Genomic DNA, 23,726 nt, shown 5'->3' on the forward strand with positions numbered 1-23,726 from the left:
TTACCCTACAACTGATGTATTTCTCTGTAAAGTTTCACAAAAGACACAACAGGCTCAAAAAAGGTTGAAAAAAATCCATTTACTTAGATGAAAATTATAACTTTTTCATTACTTGGAATTTGTATGTCAAATGGTTTTACTAAATAGGCGGCGCTATTCTGGACCAATAACGTCATTTGGTAAATATAATATATATATATATATATATATATATATATATATATATATATATATATATATATATATATATATATATATATATATATATATATATATATATATATATATATATATATATATATACACGACGGACATCTACAGTATATTACTGGTATATGATAAAGATGAATTAAAATGACAATTTTTAGACAAATATATAAAGAAGAAAAACTATGACGGGAAAAACGCGCTAAAAATAAGATAAATAAATCGGAAAAATAGCGAAGGATAAAGAATATCACCTTCCTTCTCAAATATTGTAGACAGAGCTAATGATGGGTTGGGGGTGACTCGAGCATCATGAGGAAGCCTTTCACAACCTCTCAGGCGAAAACAGAATCCTCCTCTGAGCTTCCCTGGAGACTCTCACCTCTCGCATGACTCAAGGATAAGCGATACATGACCGACACCTTATCAACCATGCTGGGGGGAAAACTTGAGTGAAAAATATGTCAGGGTTTGGTTTTTTTTGCTACAAGTGACATAGTCGAGTGTTACCTGTGGAGAGTGACAAGGAACTACTGTACGTGTTGTGGTTTATCTTTACGACTTGAGGAAATTATACGTGATGATTACCTGTTCAAACTCTCTCTCTCTCTCTCTCTCTCTCTCTCTCTCTCTCTCTCTCTGTCTCTCTCACTCTTCCAACTCACTTTCTTACGCTTTATCTCTCTGATTCCTTCTCTTCCTAAACCTTTCTACATTCTCCCTGCCTCTCACCTTCTCAAAAATACTTCCCCATAAAAAAAACGATCTATTTGTTGCATTACATTAGTCCTCTACAATATTGTCCTCTCCACAGGTAAACCATATATTATCATTATATTCCCGCTAAGTTTATAAAATGCTCACTAATTCACCCCGGATATCACAATTCTCTCCGGGGAAAAGATAAATATAATCTACACCTCAAAACGTCAGGCAAAAGCTTATGAATTAATACCTGGGTTAATTACTGTATTCCTTTTGTACCTGCACACTGTTTTTTGAGCCTCGCCACGTTAATTTTTACTTCATTTTCCAATTTCTTATCGTAAAAATAATTCAGTGTGTTTTAACAGGAATTGATGATGTTACGTTGTATTTGGTGATTAAAATATAAAGTTAATAATTACCATTTTGTTCAAGGTATTATTTACTCTATTCTTGTCTCTTCTTAATGAAAATATAGTTGTTACTTTAGATATTCTAATGAGAGTAATTAGTATTTTGCAAACAATTATATACCCATTTTCAATAATATTTCTATAGAAAAAGATATGTCAATGACTCAGTTTTTCCATAAGAATGATTTAAAGTCTTAAGAATGTATAAGTTATTCATTTGTTATACCCAGTGAAATATTGAGTTATACTAACACTTATTTAAAACTTAGGTAAGTTTATTAAAAATGAAATATAATAATTACTACCAGAGAATTTCTCATATTCATCTACGTTCCAACATTTTATTTCTATGAATAATTGAAATTCTTGAAAAAAAATATCAAACGTATTCAGTTAATTTTCTAATATTATGAATTTATTTCGTAGCTCAGTAAAAAAAATGATATTATTCCAACCAAATGATTCAATTATTTATGAGAACATCATAATGAAAAAAATATATAATAAGGCTATTTACTGTATATAACAACGGATAATTTTTCTCAGTAATTCGAACTCTCTTTTACAGGACATTAAAAAATAATATAATTTCCTCAACAGAGATGACAACTTTGTGAGGGATTTGGAGGCTGGATAGAAAAGCGTATTTGGAGGTTTTGATCACCGGGGTAAAATATGCAACATTTGTGGCTAAGCAGGAGTATAATACCTTTGTGCCTTTGTAACGAACCTGTCAAATCTAATTATTTAACGTCCAAGAATGTCGCTTCGTACTCCGATACAGATTCTTGGGTCACAGAAAGCACTAATAAGGTGTGAATTTGGCCATAACGATCAACCATTCTCCTGTTTGGGTAATGGAAGAGGTAACATTTGTCATCGTCAATATTATTATTATTATTATCATTATTATTATTATTATTATTATTATTATTATTATTATTATTATTATTATTATTATTATTTTAAAGCTAGTGAGAGAAACAAAAAGGCGGGAAGTGGCAGGCAGATGTGCTAAAGAGACGAGAGAGAGAAAGAGAGAGAGAGAGAGTCTACACTGAGCGTGGGAGTGAGATTTAAAAGGTAGAAGGTTAACCTGGCTGTGTTCATATACCTCATCCATCCGTGGCGCTGTGCTCTTTAAACCCCACAGACACACACATTCTTTAAACCATACTCACATACAATTCATATTTCCCCCCCCCCCCATTAAGGTATCATCGGCTCGTCATTAATGGAAATAAAATATGTACGAGTAATTCAAATCCCAGGATGATTGAGGTGAATGACACAGGAATATCCCAGAGTAAGAGTTATGTTTGTCAACTAGGAGGCCACGATACTGTAGTGCAGAAGAATATGATGTTGGAAGCCAAGATGGATTCCCTCAAAGTGTAAATTCAGTGTTTATAAATTTCACTACATCAATGTCCTAATACACAGATACATAACAAGCATACGTACACATACACATAACAAGCATACGTACACATACACATAACGAGCATACGTACACCTACATACACATAAACAATAAAGGACACTTGGACAATAAACGCATTCATACACTTGCACAGATGGGACACGTGCACATAAACAGACCTCTTGCCACTCAATTTGTCACCCACTCAGTTATCCACTCTGCCGCCCACTCTGCCACCCACTCAGTCATCCACTCTGCCGCCCACTCTGCCACCCAATCAGCCACTCACTCTGCTACCCATTCTGCCACTCTACGTCAAAGCTCGCCACCCACTTCCCCATGGGATCTCATAAGACAAAGCCGCCCTCTCTACCACCCACCTTGCCACCCAAAGCAAACAGGCGAATCAGCCACCACCCACTTTGCCGCCTCATTCAGCCTGCCACCCTACACTAAGATAGCGAGGTATAAGACAAAGCCACCCACTCTGCCGCCCACTCTGCCGCCCACTCTGCCACCCAACATCTGCGGGCCCCCTCCAGGAGCGTACCCGAGGCCAATACCTTAATCCAACTTCAGCAGAGTCAAGACCCAACAATTTCTGAACATATTCCCAAGATGAAACTTGCGCGTAGGAGGAGACGACGACCACCAGCACGTGTGGACAGGGTACGACCAGGAGAGGACGACTTGGGATTAGAGTACAAGTGGAATGTACGACCAGGGACTTGATTACGACTGGAAAATATGACTAGAGTACCACTGAAAAATACGGCTAGGGACGTTAATGTGACTGGGATGTACTGCACCACCAGGACCTTGAGTACGACTGGGATTAGAGTACAACCAGTGGAGTACGACTAAGGGCTGTAGGTTTGGACTATTAACGTATACATACAAGGCTGAAGATACTAATAAGTACGACCCAGAGGACAGGTGATACGACTAAGGACAGAAGGACGCTACTGTACAATCGGCAAAGATCAGAGATTGCACCAACTAGTAAGAAAAGAGAGAGAGAGAGAGAGAGAGAGTACTGTATTACTGTATATACGAAAACAAATTTATATCCCACATAGACTAGGATATACTGTACAAGGAATATATTACGACGTGGCAGAACAAAACCTTAACTAAACAACTCCATTAACACAGAGGAACAGCAGTTGAACCCCTCATGTTGACCTCCACGACCAATAATAATAGTTGTGTTGGACACGCATCATATTAATTTACAAAGTCCAATTAATGAGAAATGAGGTCACGACTGTGTTTATGGAGGTGTGTGATGCGGTACACACTGTATCACTTGTACGAGTCTGAATGGAACTGCAGTCATGATGGGTCCCAAACTAACCTTAGCCATTATACTAATAGAAACTAATTCAATCGAACCTAACCAATTGGACAGATGATTTTTAGCTTTGGGTCCCACTAGGATTGGGGCAGGTAAGGAGTGACCCCCTAATTATAATGATTAATGTAGGCTATAGCCTTTAGGATATAGCCTATTCAGTCAGTTGAGACCAGCATGGCTATAAAACAAACTGTGTTTATTAACTGATATAATTTATTTTTGTCTTCCATCTTGTGTGTGTGTGTGTGTGTGTGTTGAGAACTTTCCATACTCCAGAAACAAAGGCTCACTAACCACACAGACTAGCCAAACTTTACACCTCGACACACTTAAAACAGTTCCCCTATACAGAAGTTGTGCCAGGAGCCTCGTATTGGTGTTCTGTCTTTGGTGATCCATTATGGCACTTCTTACTCCGAGTCCTATAAGTGTATTCGGTCCTGCAGGATATATTATAGACACTCTCTCTGTCAAGAAAGGCTAAACAATGTGTACTGTATGACTCATCCGACGGTCCACAAAGATAATTTTTTGGGGTCGTTAGGTTTCTTGACAAGCCAAGGGTGAGATACAGACTATGACCATTATTTTGTGTTTGAGCGTGACACACACACACACACATACACACACACACACACACACACACACACACACACACACACACAAATACACGCCTTTATTCTCCCCCAACTAACGTATGCGTCACCAGCCTGGTCGTCTTCTCTCAACTCCACCCAACAACGTCGGCTAGACTACTCCGGCTACATCAACGCTCTCTCCACCCTGGAAAAGCCATCCCTCAGTGACCTCCACCACCAAGCACGAGCAAGGTTTGGCAGTGGACTTCTGCACCATCCTCGTCATCGCCACCTCCTGCCACCGGCAGCCCCCCACCCACCTCGCGCAGTCCGCCACTACAACAAAATTCAGCCCATAAGAGCCTGCACCGATAGATATAAGAACAGCACCATCCCACCTATTGTTAAAATAATAAACAACTCCTGATTTATGTACTGTACAGCCCTGTAAATGTATTCGACGCATATTATATCATTATGTCTAAATCAAATGTAAGTTTGTATATTTTCAGGCACCGGCTGCAACTCTATTAATATACCGTTTATCATTATTATTATTATTATCATTTTATTATTACACACACACACACACACACACACACACACACACACACACACACACACACACACACACACACACACACACACACACACACTCGCGTCCTCATCATGAAATCCTAAAGCAAGTAACAAGTTTCAGTTTATCTTAAAAGGCGACGCTGTTAGTTTCACTTTATGTGTGAAACAATAGTTTAGTACATCTCTGGACACGTGAATATATGCCCACATTTTCACAGTTTGTTCTTCGTATTTGTACCGATAAACTGACAAACTCGTAAAGAGGAAGCTTTCTTTTTGTTTATTTTGTTCACTAAGATTTATTTAAAATCTAGTCATCAACTCTCTGCCAGATTATCACATCATTCTGTAAACACAAAAGAAAATTATATTTTTTGGTCACTTACATTAAAACTGTAATAAAAGGTTTTATATTTTTTCTACTTTACGTCGAAATGGATTTTGCGATTGTAATGAATTCGTCACTAAAATGAAATTTTCTTAATATTTGTATACATGAAGTTAATTTTCACTTGGGTTGAGGTGGCAGAGAGAATACAACACTGGGGATCTGTCCTAAGAGTTAGACGTTTACTGAGTGAGACACAGACTGTAGAACACGGTAAGAAGGACGTGAATAATAATGACACGATGAAAACAACAATACAAGTATGTTGTAGTGAAGCAGGAGAGTTAAACACACTGTAAAAGTCATTCAACATCCTTATGAGCCCCACACCCAAGGATACCCACACACGCCCACCTCCTCATAAATTTATCAACCAAAACTTAGATTTTCAGAAACGTGTTTAAAACTGCCACACTGTGTCTTGAACTTTAAAGAGAGCTTATGTACGGTACACTAGTGGTTAAGCATTTATTTCAGGGTTTAAAGCGTTGTCTTTTACAGCAGTGTGTCGAGTCCATTAAATATAAGTAACGCTATTGTTTATAATGTATACGTGTGTGTGTGTGTGTGTGTGTGTGTGTGTGTGTGTGTGTGTGTGTGTGTGCGTGTGCACATGTGTGTGTGTGCGTGTGCGATAATGACTGTGTGTGTGTGTGTAATCATGTAATGTCAATAGGATATAAAAGGTATATACTTCACTTTGCCTTTTGCCTCATAATATATTACTTGTTTTGGTGTCGCTCTCTCACTCAACACAAGATAGATATATATATACATCGATTAATCTTCCATAATACAAGAAGGAAAGAATTTAAGGTGTTCTTATGAGGTTAATAACATACAATGCACACCAAAAAAGGCAATTGTGGTGGACTAGACCATTACTACCCTAGGCGCCCATACCACTACCAGCCTTGTTACTTTCTGCTAATGATTAAAGTAACTTGGTTAATAATTCCCGCAGTTTTCTTCTGTAGTTTTTAAGATATTTCACGTCCCCCATACGCTTCGCTTGTTATTCTTAAAGGTCTCTTGTAGCGTTTGAGGGAATCTGTAAACTCGAGAATTTCATTTTGATACTCATTATACGGATATAGTCTGTGAAATATCATACTTAAAAGGTGAACAAACTTACGCGTCATACTGATGAAAGATAAAACAGCACAAAATAAACTTATATTTACAACCCACAACCATAACTCACAGGACAAACACTAATAATATTTGTTACGTAGGAAGAAATAGACTAGATTACCTTCCTACGATTATGAGTAACTGAGTATGTTAAAGTTTACCTTAAACCTCTACATTTAACTTCTACCTTTAACTTTTACCCTTAACCTCTACCTTTAACCTCTACCCTTAACTTCTACCTTTAACTTCTACTCTTAACCTCTACCTTTAACCTCTATCATTCAATATTTCCCTTTAACTTCTACCCTTAACTTCTACCTTTAACCTCTACCCTTAACTTCTACCTTTAACTTCTACCCTTAACTTCTACCTATAACCTCCACCCTTAACTTCTCCCTTTAACCTCTACCCTTAACCTCCTCCTTCAAATCAAAGAATAAAGAATAAACTCAATAAGAGAAACGCTATAAACAGGTTGGTCGACACGTCAAGATTATATTATTATGATGTATCTGACACACACACACACACACACACACACACACACACACACACACACACACACACACACACACACACACACACACACACACACACACACACACACATGGTAGTGTGTGCTGTTTATTACAGCCTTCAGCTACATATTCATCTTGACTATTTTATTAGATTAGATGAAATAGCAGATTTATGTTTACATAGACAGGTCATTAACATAGATAACTTAAACAATTTTATTTTTTGTAAAGATTCCTGATTTATCTCGAATTTAGTCAATGGTTAGCAAGAGCTCGATTAATTAAACCTGCGTCAAATGTTGTGTCACGACTGTGAAGGCCAACAACATAGTGTATCCATTGAATACTAACATAAATTATGTCCAGTTACTTTGGAAAGTTTCATCTTGTTCCCCGTTACTCCGTAGTCTATAGTACTGATTTTAATCTAAAGTAACATTATAATAAAAACAGCAAAAACATCCTTGATAACAATGAAAACAACAAACACTAAATATATCAACAAATTAATTCTTCGGAAATAAGTAGTATTTTTTTTCCAGAAGGAAAAATTATTTACAAACATATGAAGTTGAGTGGATAATGTGACCAGCCAGTTTCACCTTAAAACTCTTAAGTCACTCCAAAGGTGTTTGAAATATACCTGAGGAATAAGTTACCTCATGCCTAGATATATACCGTACCTGTATATATACACCAACATCAAACAGAGACACCTACCCACTCTCCTCCCTCCAGACTCAATCTACATTTCAAATTGAGGTCGAACTGTATTTGCCAAACGTTACAGTAAAATAATTAATACTGCCGTTCGCTACTGATAACGGTAGGTGTGATCCTGCTTCTCATTTATCACCTCCAGCCTCATCACCTCACAATATCCCTCATGATATATGCATCCACTTCCTGTGTATGATTTTCATTATATTCTCTTCCCTCTCTGCTCCGTGATTGATAGCATCACTCTCTTCTTTATGACCTCGGCTCTGCGTTACCCCTAAAGCTCTCTTGGTTCTTCATCAATACGTAGAATTTGCATTAAGTACTCGGTGTGTTAATTAATCCTGATATAGTGTACAATGTAGTAAAAGTCCAGCAAGGAATCTCATCACTCAGCAACGGTGAAATTAATCACTTTAGTGTACAGTATATGATGACACGGAACACCTATAAGTATATTGTTATTTTTGTTTATTATGACCCCGTGTGTCCCCACTACCATCACCATGACCCCGTGTGTCCCCACCACCATCACCATGACCCCGTGTGTCCACACCACCATCACCATGACCCCGTGTGTCCCCACCACCATCACCATGACCCCGTGTGTCCCCACCACCATCACCATGACCCCGTGTGTCCCCACTACACCACTGGCCATGACCTGGTGTGTCCCTACCACTATCACTACATGACCCCTGTGTGTCCCCACCACTCATCACTACGACCCCGTGTGTCCCCACCACCATCACTATGACCCTGTGTGTAACCCACCACCATCATTTCATGACCTGCAAAAGGTCCCTACCCACCATCACCATGACCCCTGTGTCCTAGACTAACATCACCATGACCCCTGTGTGTCCCCACTACCATCAGCCCATGACCCCGTGTGTCCCCACCCACCATCATTTCAAGGACCCCGTGTGTCCCCACTACCACCACTATGACCCTGTGTGTCCCTAATACCATCACTATGACCCCGTGTGTCCCCACTACCATCACTATGACCCCTGTGTCCCCACTACCATCACTTCATGACCCTGTGTGTCCTACTACCATCACCATGACCCCTGTGTGTCCCCACCACTATCACTATGACCCCTGTGTGGCCCTACTACATCAATGACTCCTGTGTGTCCCCACCACCATCACTACGACCCGTGTGTCCCCACTACTCATCACCAGCGACCTCGTGTCCCACCACTATCACCATGGACCCTGTGTGTCTCATTTTACCATCACCACAGACCCCTGTGTGTCCCCACTACCATCACTTTTCATGACCCCAGTCCCACTACCATCACCATGACCCCTGTGTGTCCCACCACCATCACCCCGTGTGTCCCCACCACCATGACCCGGTGTGTCCCCACCACCATGACCCGGTGTGTCCCCACCACCATGACCCCGTGTGTCCCCACCACCATGACCCCGTGTGTCCCCACCACCATGACCCCGTGTGTCCCCACCACCATCCCTATGACCCAGCTGTAATTAGTGAAAAGGAAATAACCCCTTTGAACAATCAAGGGAGTGTCTACACACACACAGAGTCTATACTCCCTCAAACCACATATTTCTTTACCCCATTTCAACGTGTTGTAGTTTTGTATGTTTCCGTGTCAGATTTACTTTACGTGTTTTATTGCGTTATCTTTTATTTGCTTCTCATTCTTTTTGACAATTTTTACTGTATCCCATCACCACCGCCACCACCACCAACCACCACTCGTCCAGTTAACAGTCAGGCGCCCATTCACAACTAGGTCGACTGGGGGCTCCTAATGGCAAATCGCAGACCATTAACTATAACAGAAAACGATGAACGCTTTACCTCTGTACCACAACACCCAAACTTTATATCACCTCATTATTTTATTAACGTAAACAATGGATAGACAAACATAAAGGGAAGAAAGTTCAAGATTAAGATAAGATATAACATTATCTCGCACACACCAGCAGGAACCAGAAAGTTGATGTTTAATTCCCTCAAGTTACCAGTACCAGCCAAGAACACCCCAAACCTAATTACCATCGCTCTCTCTAATAGAAATAATCCAATAATTCGAAACAGCCTCTCAACAACAGCTAAATTATCCGAATAATGTTTCTTTTCTCTACTTTTTTCCCCGGGTAAAATGTGTTGGCTAAAAGCGAAACAAATTTCAGTAATCAGTGTAGCCAGTTCAGTGAGTGTATTTCTGGACCAATTAAGATGGAATTTACTGAACGATGTTATTCCAGTATTTTCATTAATTTGTACAGGATCATTCATCTTGACACATCGGTAGTGTAGCCCAACACAAAGATTGTAAATATAAAAAAAAATAGATTTGTTAAAAGATAAATGAGTATTGGCTGACGAATAACGGTTATGGGTGAGCGAGCGGTAATTCCTATGTAAATTTGATCTAAAAAGGAACATGTAAAAAAAAAAATTATTACCCATGAATAAAACTGAGTCGAAAAGAATTATTTTTTCTTATAGTTTTTAAATCATGATCACACTTGATATCTCAGTTATGTGAATATATTTATATCTATACATATATGTCTATATCTATGTGTCTATATGACGTAATCCCTCGAGTTCGCGGACCACACCTCAGGAGTACAATGACTTGACCCCACGAGTACGATGACTTAACCTCTTGAGTACAATGGACTGACCCCACGAGTACGATGAATTAACCTCTTCAGTACAATGACTTGACCCCACGAGTACGATGGCTTAACCTCTTGAGTAGAATGGATTGACCCCACGAGTACGATGACTTAACCTCTTGAGTACGATGAATTGACCCCTGAGTATGATGTCATCATATTCGAGAGCATGCGTCATCGTACTCAAAGGGTTAACACATCATTATGAAGGGATTAAGATACTGTACTCGAGGGGTTAAAGCAATGTACTCTAAATGTAGATTAAGTCATCGTACTCATAGATCTGACTTGAGAGAGGGAGGAAGAGAAGAAGTAGGATGGGAGAGAAAGGAAGGAAATGGGGGAAGGGAGAAAAGGAAAGAGAGAAAAGGAGGAAGCAGTGAATCGTGAGAGGAAGGAATGGAGAGGGATAGAGGGAGGGAGAGGTGAAGTGTGAGAGGGAGGGAAGGGAAAGGAGAGAGAGATAGAAAAGAAGAAATGTAGATAGAGTGTAGAGCAGTAAGGGTGGGGGGGGTAAAACAAAGAAAGAGGACGGGATGGAAGATTTAATAAAGCAAGAGAGAGAGAGAGAGAAAAAAAAAGATTGGAAGAGATACTACTCAGGGTACAAATCAAATAAGGTCAACCTCCACTCGTTCATATCAAGGCCGATTATCTGTGACTCTGGTCGAGGAAAATATCAAATCTCTTTAATTTCAGCCCCAACTTCAGGGAGTTTTGAGTGACCTGGATAATCCCGCCGCGGTCAGAGTAACAGGAGTAATGTTTGCAGACCAATTAGGACAATGCAAACTAAAAGAAAAAATAATTCTCCTCGATTTCTGAATCATGAGAGAAGGAATCTGTCGGTGTGAAGTTTTAGTTAAGTCTTGATTTTCAGTTTTATTATCGGTTTAAACAGGCGGGGAGATGGGTGGTGGGCGGGAGGAGGCTGGGAGATGGGTGGCGGACGGGAGGAGACGAGGAGATAAGTGGTCAAGGAGGGTGGTGGGCGGGAAGAGGCGAGGAGATGGGTGGGGGACGGGAGGAGGCTGGGAGTTGGGTGGTGGAGGGAGGAGACGAGGAGATGAGTGGTCAAGGAGGGTGGTGGGTGGGAAGAGGCGGGGAGATGGGTGGTGGACGGGAGGATTTTGAGCGATGACAGAAAGGCATCTCTCACCTTCCTCCATACCAGACTCTAGAACCTTTCACTTAATTCTCTATATTAAAAACTTTCTCCTTTACTCTTATTTGCATTTCATCTCTCTCTCTCTCACCTGTCACCAGCCTCACGTATACCTGTCCTGTATTTATGCAGGTAACTAATGAACGTCCAGGTGTGGATTAGACGGGGAAGCCTCACGGACGCAGTTTGGTGAGTTATTGTTACACTGAGTTAGTAAGTGATGGTTGAAGCTTTATACACACTATCGTTATCTATGAGCTTTTATACACATTAACGTTATGTATGAAGCATTATACACACTGACGTTATGTATGAAGATTATACACACTAACATTATGTATGAGCATTATACACACCTAACATTATGTATGACATTATACACACTAACATTATGTATGAGCATTATACACACTAACGTTATGTATGGAAGCATTATACACATTAACGTTATGTATGAGTACTCCACTAACATTATGTATGAAGCATTATACACACTAACGTTATGTATGAAGCATTATACACATTAACGTTATGTATGAAACGTATACACACTAACATTATGTATGAAGCATTATACACACACGTTATGTATGAAGCATTATACACATTAACGTTATGTATGAAGCATTATACGCTACCGTTATGTATGAAGCATTATACACGCTACCGTTATGTGAAGCATTATACACATTAACGTTATGTATGAAGCATTATACACGTGTGCGTTATGTATGAGCATTATACACTAACATTATATATGAAGCATTATACTACCGTTATGTGGCGGCATTATACACTAACATTATGTATGAAGCATTATACACACTGACGTTATGTGAAGCATTATACACACTATCGTTATCTATGAAGCATTATACACATTATGTATGAAGCATTATACACATTAACGTTATGTATGAAGCATTATACACGCTAGGTATGTATGAAGCATTATACACACTAACATTATGTATGAGCATTATACACACTGACGTTATGTATGGGCATTATACACGCTAACATTATGTGAGCATTATACACTGGTATGTATGAAGCATTATACACATTAACGTTATCTATGAGCATTATACATTAACGTTATGTATGAAGCATTATGCACATTAACGTTATGTATAGGCATTATACACATTAACGTTATGTATGAAGCGTATACTACCGTTATGTATGAAGCATTATACACACTATCGTTATCTATGAAGCATTATACACACTGACGTTATGTATGAAGCATTATACACACTGACGTTATGTATGAGCATTATACAGACTATCGTTATCTATGAGCATTATACACACTGACGTTATGTAGGCATTATACACTATCGTTATGTATGGAAGCATTATACACACTACCGTTATGTATGAAGCGTATACACATTAACGTTATGTATGAGCATTATATACACTATCGTTATGTATGAGCATTATACACTACCGTTATGTATGACATTATACACATTAACGTTATGTATGAGCATTATATACACTATCGTTATATGAAGCATTATACACTACCGTTATGTATGGAAGCATTATACACATTAAACGTTATGTATGAGCATTATACACTATCGTTATGTATGAAGCATTATACACATTAGCGTTATGTATGAGCATTACACATTAACGTTATGTATGAGCATTATACACACTAACATTATGTATGAGCATTATACACACTGACGTTATGTATAGGCGTATACACATTAACGTTATCTATGAGCATTATACATTAACGTTATGTATGAGAGCATTATACACATTAACGTTATGTATGAGCATTATATTAACGTTATGTATGGTATTATACACACTAACATTATGTATGATAATTATACACTATCGTTATCTGAGCATTACACTGACGTTATGTATGAAGCATTATACACACACTGACGTTATGTATGAAGCATTATACAGACTATCGTTATCTGCGCAGGCATTATACACACTGACGTTATGTATGAAGCATTATACACACTATCGTTATGTATGAGCATTATACACACTACCGTTATGTATGAAGCATTATACACATTAACACGTTATGTATGAAGCATTATATACACTATCGTTATGTATGAAGCATTATACACACTACCGTTATGTATGAAACATTATACACATTAACGTTATGTATGAAGCATTATACACTATCGTTATGTATGAGCATTATACACACTACCGTTATGTATGAAGCATTATACACATTAACGTTATGTATGAAGCGTATATACACACTATCGTTATGTATGAGCGTATACACATTAACGTTATGTATGAGCGTATATACTATCGTTATGTATGAAGCATTATACACACTGACGTTATGTATGAAGCATTATACATTAACGTTATGTGAGCATTATACACACTACCGTTATGTATGAAGCAGTATACACACTACCGTTATGTGAGCATTATACACATTAACGTTTATGTATGAGCATTATACACACTACCCAGGTATGTATGAGCATTATACACACTACTGCGTTATGTATGAGCATTATACACATTAACGTTATGTGAGCGTATACACACTAACGTTATGTATGAAGCATTATACACTTTGGGTGTATGAAGCATTATACGTGGCGATTTATGTGTAGGCATTATACACACTAACGTTATGTATGAAGCATTATACACACTACCGTTATGTATGAAGCATTATACACTAACGTTATGTATGAAGCATTATACACACTACCGTTATGTATGAAGCATTATACACATTAACGTTATGTATGAAGCATCACACACACTACCGTTATGTATGAAGCATTATACCGCTAGATTATGTATGAGCATTATACACATTAACGTTATGTATGAAGCATTATACACACACTAACGTTATGTATGAAGCATTATACACACTACCGTTATGTATGAAGCATTATATACACTATCGTTATGTATGAGCATTATACACACTACCGTTATGTATGAAGCATTATACACTACCGTTATGGATGAGCATTATACACTACTGTTATGTATGAGCATTATACACTACCACCGTTATGAATGAGCATTATACACACTACCGTTATGAATGAGCATTACACACTACTGTTATGTGAGCATTATACACACTACCGTTATGAATGAAGCGTTATACACACTACTGTTATGTATGAGCATTATACACACTACCGTTATGTATGAAGCATTATACACTACCGTTTGCCAGATGACAATATACACACTACTGTTATGAATGAGCATTATACACTACTGCGTTATGAATGAAGCATTATACACACACTACTGTTATGTATGAGCATTATACACACTACCGTTATGTATGAAGCATTATACACACTACCATTTATGGAATGAAGCGTATACACACTACTGTTATGTATGAAGCATTATACACACTACCGTTATGAATGAGCATTATACACTAGAATTATGTATGAAGCGTATACACACCTCTTATCGTTATACACATCTACAGTAATAATTATCCTCTTGCAACCTCATGAATTATAAATGAATGATAAATAGATTTTAATTAGAATAAATCGATAAGAGAAAGATTTCCTCAGTGAGAATAAACACTCTACTTGTTTGGGTTTAATTTTACGATTAATAAAACCCAACAACAAAGCTAACACAAGCACGACGACATGATAGAGTCTTTTATTTTGTTTATTTGTAAGCAGAAGGTTTTAATTAAATGAATTTTAATGTTTTATTTTCGTTGCGTCATATAATAAAAAATGGCGGGTTATTTTCCCCGTGATAATAACAGAGAGAAATGAGCGAAAATGACCGTGAAATATAAGACACTTTTACGATCAACCAACTTAATATTTTATGGTCATAATTTTCAGGGATTTTTGTTTTATAATACATTGATAACTTTAACCATTATTAGTCAATAATTTATCTATTAACGATAACTCATAATTCACAGCGTTGATAATTCTCTATAATGCTTAACCTTTGTTATAATATAATATTCACTAATATCTGAGGGTCGACAACCACGGCCCTCCATTCCAAACGTTTTCAACCTGTCTTTACCAATCCTTCCACAGTTTCCATCTCTTTAGGAACCACAGCATTTAATATGATTCAGCCATCTCAGTCTGTTTGCCCACCACCTCCCCTTTTTTCCTCCTTCAATTTTAACCCGTTTATTATCTCTATCATTGGACTGACTAAACACATGCAAAAAGTTACATCATCTATGAATATCATCAACTTACACCGTGGAAACGTATACAATTATTTCATCTGTTGTTTCGAGGAAGGCAGAGAACCTAACCTAAACTAACCCGGGGTGATTAATCTTCACGTGATCCGATTCATTTCTTGTCTCTGAAGTGAAAATGATGGAAGATGTCGCTAAAACAAATTGATGAAATATAAAAAAATATAAAAATAAAACGGAAATATGAAACACTTGTAAACACACGGGCTATGAAACAAGATGAAAGAAATTTGTCACACGGCGAAAAAGAGTCAATTTATCGTAGAAGCAATTGAACGCGGAGAAGGTAGTGTGTGAGGAGAGAACGTGACCAATTCCATCCCTGTAGATAATGTGGTTATTATCGTGTTAATAGAGAGAACGCAGCCTTGTGTATACGTAAATATAGAGAGAACGCAGCTAGTCTAATATTTATAGACAAAACAAAATGCATCCACAATCGTATTTCTAAAGAACGTAAAGAAGAGAACTCAAGCGAAATACAACAAAGAGATAAAAACGCAGCCGAGAACACAGAGAACTTCCGGCTGTACTAACCAAACATTCGATACCATTTGTTCAAGTCAGCGTCTCAGATTGTGCTTCATAAAAGGTTCGTCTATATAAGGAAGGTGTTACCCCTCTCCTGGCTACTGTTTCGACTCAGGCTTCAGATACGGTAATAAAAAGTCGGGGAAACGAGCACAAGAGGGATTCAGGTCTGTCATTGTTGTTGTTTTCATGGTGATTAGAGTTAAGATATAAGAATGTTAGCCTCTGTCTGTAGTATTTACCACCAAGGTTTGGTTTTCTATAATAAACGAGAATCTTTAAACCAGACTGTGGAAAAGACGTTGATTCTTAGGAATTTATATCGTAATAACATTCTGGAAGCTTCTACAAAAATGAAAACAATCATTGAAATTGTATAAGAAACTCAATCAATCAGAGTTCCGTCCTCAAATCTAAGGGACGGAGTTTTTAATTTCATTCATCCATCCCAGTCTCTGCCTTCCCCTGGCCCTCCTACCCTCAACTTTGCCCATTAATATTTGTTATTATATCCTTACCCTTAATTATATGATCAAAGTATATATTTGTCTTTTTTTCTGTAAATTTCAAGTATTTATCTTTATTTTTTTGTTAATCGTAGTACTTTTTTCGTTTTCTTGTCAGTGTAATTTATTTTAAACTTACGCCTATATAACACCTCTCTCTGGTGTCTTCTGAAAGTGCCCACGCCTCTGACCCATACAACAGTCCTTGACATATATAGTATTTCAGCCTTTTTCTCAAATTGGAATTAAAGTCCCTTTTCATAAGGTCTTTTACATTATTAAATGCTGTTATTTGCTTGACCTACTCTTATTTTGATCTCTTTCGCACATCTACCATCACAGCTAATGTTACAACCCAATTACACAACATTTTCCACTCGTTTAAGTTTCCTGTTACCAACAATGATTTTATTTTAGGATATATTTCCAATTTAGAAACAATCATTACGGTAATGTTTTATAGAATGCCCAGTAACGCGATATATTACTGATGATATATGTCATTAACTGAGGGAACGGTATATGGTGATATATGAACCCGTGTGTGGTGAGTAATGAACACTTTTTATGGTGGAATAGAGGCGGATGTTATTATGGCGGACGAACTAGTGAATTACAATCCCTCTGACCTGTTTTGTGTGTGTGTGTGTGTGTGTGTGTGTGTGTGTGTGTGTGTGTGTGTGTGTGTGTGTGTGTGTGCGTTCTTATACATTTCCACAGGTAGGAAGGTGCGGGTGACCTAGGGGGATACTCGTGCACTATCTCTTGTCCCTCCACCAGAGTTAAGTCGAATAACTCAAATATATGGCAGTTCATTAATCCATCGATGAACTAAGATTAACAATACCACCCTTGAGGCAGATAATGTTTACACCCAAGAGAAGAACAAAAAAAAATAAGTTATTTACTGATGTAATAAATAAGAATTACATAAAAATCCCTTAAAATCTAAAATAATCCCAGACACAAAATTATAGGTCGAGGCAAAAGACGAAAGAAACACAATCTGTCACCCGGACGCAAAACTGCCTCAATATATCTCGCTGGTTCTGAACACAACCAATAAAACTCCCTTGGCGAGGCACACACGAGCGAACACAGGCCCTCACCACTAACCAAACACTTGCTTTATTTGTCGAAGCTGTCGCCCACCAGGTCTTCAGATTTGGGTTAACACTGGCACTTCTCGCACCCAGTATAACTCCCTGGCACCCAGTATCACCCCCCGGCACCCAGTATCACCCCGGCACCCAGTATCACCTCGGCACCCAGTATCACCCGTGCACCAGTATCACCCTCGGCACCCAGTATACCCCCCGGCACCCAGTATCACTCCCAGGCACCAGTATCACCCCGGCACCCAGCACTCCTCGCACCCAGTATCACTCCCCGGCATCCAGTATCACCCCGGCACCCAGTATCACCCCGACACCCAGTATCACCTTCCAGCATCACTCCCCGGCACCCATCACTTCGGCACCCAGTATCACCCTCGGCACAATATCACCCTCACACACAGTATCACCCCGGCACACAGTATCACCCCGACACCCAGTATCACTCCGGCACCCATCACCTCCGGCACCCAGTATCACTCCCGGCACCAGTATCACCCACGGCACCCAGTATCACCCCCGGCACCCAGCACTCCCCGGCACACAGCACTCCCGACACCCAGTATCACTCCACGGCACCCAGTATCACTCCACGGCACCCAGTATCACCGGCACACAGTATCACTCCCGGCACACAGTATCACTCCGACACCCAGTATCACCCACGGCACCCAGTATCACCCTCGGCACCCAGTATCACCCCGGCACCCAGTATCACCCCAGGCACCCAGTATCACTCCCCGGCACCCAGCATCACCCCGCACCCAGCATCACCCCGGCATCCAGTATCACCCCCGCACCCAGTATCACCCCCCAGCACCCAGTATCACTCCACGGCACCCAGTATCACTCCTCGGCACCCAGTATCACTCCCCGGCACCCAGCATCACTCACCCAGCACTGCACACATATCACCTCGGCACACAGCACCTGCACACAGTATCACTCCCCGACACCCAGTATCACCCACACCCAGCACTCCTCGGCACCCAGTATCACCCACGGCACCCAGCATCACCTTCGGCACCCAGTATCACTCCCCCGACACCCAGTATCACCCACGGCACCCAGTATCACCCCCGGCACCCAGCATCACCCCGACACCCAGTATCACCTCAGCACCCAGACACCCCCGGCACCCAGCATCACCCACGGCACCCAGCATCACCTCGGCACCCAGCATCACCCCGGCACTCAGTATCACCCCGACACCCAGCATCACCTCAGTACCCAGTATCACCCCGGCACCCAGTATCACTCCCGGCACCCAGCATCACCCCCGGCACCAGCATCACCCCGGCACCAGTATCACCTCCCCAACCAGTATCACCCTCAGTACCCAGTATCACTCCCCCGGCACCCAGTATCACCTTGGCACCCAGTATCACCCTCGGCACCCGATATCACCCCGGCACCCAGTAATACCCTGGCACCCAGTATCAATCGTCAGCATCCAGTATCACTCCCCGCACCCAGTATCACCCCTGGCACCCAGTATCACTCGTCGGCACCCAGTATCACTCCCCGCACGCAGATCACTCCGTCGGCACCCAGTATCACCTCGGCACCCAGTATCACCCCCGGCACCAGTATCACTCGTCGGCACCCAGTATCACTCGTCAGCATCCAGTATCACCCCCGACACCCAGTATCACCTCGCACCAGTATCAATCCGTCGGCACCCAGTATCACCTCGGCACCAGTATCACCCCCCTGCACCCACATCACCCCTGGCACCCAACATCAACGCCAGCATCCAGCACTCCCGGCACCCAGTATCACCGTCGGCACCCAGTATCACCCCCGGCACCCAGTATCACTCGTCGGCACCCAGTATCACCCCCGGCACCCAGTATCACCCGTCGGCACCCAGTATCACCCGTCGGCACCCAGTATCCTGCCGGCACCCAGTATCACCGGCACCCAGTATCACCCCCCGGCACGCAGTATCACTGCCGGCACCCAGTATCACCGCACACAGCACTCCCCGCACCCAGTATCACCGTCGGCACCCAGTATCACCCCCGGCACCCCATCACCTGTCGGCACCAGATCACCTCAAACCAGTATCACTCGTCGGCACCAGTATCACCTCGGCACCCAGTATCACCCCAGCACCCAGTATCACCTCGCACCCATTACCCCGGCACCAGCATCACTCGTCGGCACCCAGTATCACCGGCACCCAGTATCACTCGGCACCAGTATCACCTCCTGGCACCCAGTATCACTCCCCAGCACCCAGTATCACTGCACCCAGCATCATTCCCCGCACCCAGTATCACTGCCCGGCACCCAGTATCACTCGGCACCCAGTATCACCCTGCACCCAGTATCACTCCCCAGCACCCAGTATCACCCCCCGGCACCCAGCATCACCTCGGCACCCAGCATCACCTCGTCGCACCCAGTATCACTCGTCGGCACCCAGCATCACCCCGGCACCCAGCATCACCCCAGCACCCAGCATCACCCTGCACCCAGTATCACCCCGACACCCAGTATCACCCTTCGGCACCCAGTATCACCCCCGGCACCCAGTATCACTTCGGCACCCAGCATCACCGGCACACACATATCACTCCCCGGTACCCAGTATCACTCCCCACCCAGTATCACTCCCCACCCAGTATCACCTTGGCACACATTATCACTCCTCGGCACACAGTACACTCCCCAGCACCCAGTATCACCTCGCACCCAGTATCACTCCCCGACACCCAGTATCACTCGGCACCCAGCATCACCCCGGCACCCAGTATCACTCGGCACCCAGCACCTCGGCACCCAGCACCCCCAGCACCCAGTATCACCCCGGCACCCAGCATCACCCCCGCACCTAGCATCACCCCTCGGCACACATTATCACCCTCGGCACAAGCATCACCCCTGGCACCCAGCATCACCCCCGACACCCAGCATCACCGGCACCCAGTATCACCCCGCACCCAGCATCACTTCCGGTACCCAGTATCACCCTCGGCACACACATCACCTCGCACCCAGTATCACTCGCACCCAGTATCACTCCCCCAGCACCCAACATCACCTCGGCACCCAGCATCACCCTCGCACACATTATCACCTGGCACCCAGTCACTCCCCGCACCCAGTATCACTCCCACACCAATATCACCTCGGCACCTGCACTCCCCGGCACCCAGCATCAATCGTCGCATCCAGTATCACCCCGGCATCCAGTATCACCCCGGCACCCAGTATCACCGTCGGCACCCAGTATCACTCGTCGCACCCAGTATCACCCCCGCACGCAGTATCACTCGTCGGCACCCAGTATCACCGGCACCCAGTATCACCCCGCACCCAGTATCACCTGTCGGCACCCAGTATCACCCCGGCACCCAGTATCACTCGTCGGCACCCAGTATCACTCGCACCCAGTATCACCTCAGCACCCAGTATCACCCCCCGCACCCAGCATCTCGCACCCAGTATCACTCGGCACATGTATCACCCCCGGCACCCAGTATCACCTCGGCACCCAGTATCACCCCGGCACCCAGTATCACTCCTCGGCACCCAGTATCACCCCGGCACAGTATCACTCCCTAGCACCCAGTATCACTCCCCGGCACCTAGTATCACTCGTCGGCACCCAGTATCACCTCGGCACCCAGTATCACTCCCCTAGCACCCAGTATCACCCCACACCCAGACTACCCTCGGCACACAGTATCACCCCCGGCACCCAGTATCACCCCCGGCACCCAGTATCACTCGACACCCAGTATCACTCTTCGGCACCCAGTATCACTTCGGCACCCAGTATCCTCGGCACACATTATCACCCGCACCCAGTATCACTTCACACCCAGCACCCCCGGCACCCAGCATCACCCCCAGCACCCAATATCACCCCGGCACCCAGCATCACCCTCAGCAACCAGTATCACCCCGGCACCCAGTACTCCCCCGGCACCCAGCACACCTCAGTACCCAGCATCACCCCGGCACACAATATCACCCCGGCACACAGCATCACCCCTGACACCCATCACTCCCCGGCACCCAGTATCACCCCCGGCACACAGTATCACTCCCCGGCACCCAGTATCACTCCCCGGCACACAGCATCACCGCACACAGTGCATCACTCCCTGACACCCAGTATCACCCCCGGCACCCAGTATCACCCCGGCACCCAGTATCACTCCCCCGGCACACAGTATCACTCCCCGCACCCAGCATCACTCCCCGCACCCAGCATCACCGCACCCAGCATCACCCCCTGCACCAGTATCACTCCCCGGCACCCAGCATCACCCTGGCACCCAGTATCACCCCGGCACACAGTATCACTCCCCGGCACCCAATATCACTCCCGGCACCCAGTATCACTCAACAGAACTTATAATCACACACACACACACACACAGAAAGAGAGACAGGGAGGTAGTAAACATAATATATTTATGTCCAATATTATCCAACATTATGATATATAACGACTACATCCACAAGATTCACTACAGTCTTACAGTAGATACCTTACCCATCGGCCTGACGGTCCATAAAGGTGTAGTGTTGATACAGTACATGGATACATAGATACAGTTCATCGATACATAGATACAGCACATAGATACATAGATACAGCACATAGATACATAAATACAGCACATAGACACAGTACATAGACTATTAAGCCTTTGGTCGGCACTGCACTCGCTCACATTCACTTCCCCAACTGTATAAGTCCTGTTCACAGCTGGATGGATCGGGTCCCCGGGCGCCAACCAGGGACTCTGAGGACAAGAGTCGAGCGTTGTATCCACACTCAGCCACCGCACCGTGCGCCTAGTTAAAATAATGAGCTGTATTATACTGTATACGCTCAGTGTGTGAAGAACTAACAGGGGAATAATGAAGTAGGGAGAGGAGGAGTGATGGAAAGAGCGTGTGAAAGGGAGGGAGAGAAAGGGGGACGAGAGTAAGACAGTGAAGGAGGGAGTGAGAGAGTAAGGGAGAGAGAGAGAATGAAAGATTGAGTGAAGGAGGAAAGAAGAAAGCGAAGGAGTAAAAGGAGGAAGGTTAGTTGATAAAGGGAGGAACGAGGAGGAGGTGGAATTGTGATGGGATGGCGGAGAGAGAGAGAGAGAGAGAGAGAGAGAGAGAGAGAGAGAGAGAGAGAGAGAGAGAGAGAGAGAGAGAGAGAGAGAGAGAGAGATGAGATAGATGAGGTCGGTGTCCATGACTGGCAGGTCATGTAGCCACAGGCACCACTACCAACACTGCCACCACCATCCCAATAACCACTGTCACTGCTACCACCACCACCACCACCATCACCAACCCCACCACTGCCACCACCACCAACCAATCACCATCAACCACCACCAATCCACCACCATGCCACCACCACCCCACACCACCACCACCACCACCACCACCACCACTGCCACCACTATCACTGCCACCACCACCACCCACCACCCACCCCACCA

At 42.9% G+C, this 23,726-nt stretch overlaps 1 protein-coding gene across 1 annotated transcript; it reads left to right on the forward strand.

The window, feature by feature from the left end:
* Positions 1-2,597: 2,597 nt before the first annotated feature.
* On the forward strand, positions 2,598-23,083 carry LOC121868667 (mucin-2-like). The gene is made up of 4 exons (XM_042369504.1): positions 2,598-2,719; positions 18,343-21,224; positions 21,298-22,556; positions 22,991-23,083. Exons 1-4 carry the CDS (start codon positions 2,598-2,600, stop codon positions 23,081-23,083), a joined length of 4,356 nt encoding a protein of 1,451 aa, XP_042225438.1.
* Positions 23,084-23,726: the final 643 nt, after the last annotated feature.

Source organism: Homarus americanus, unplaced genomic scaffold (genome assembly GCF_018991925.1).
Source record: "Homarus americanus isolate GMGI-L3 unplaced genomic scaffold, GMGI_Hamer_2.0 scaffold30535, whole genome shotgun sequence".
Classification (NCBI taxonomy): Eukaryota; Metazoa; Arthropoda; class Malacostraca; order Decapoda; family Nephropidae; genus Homarus; species Homarus americanus.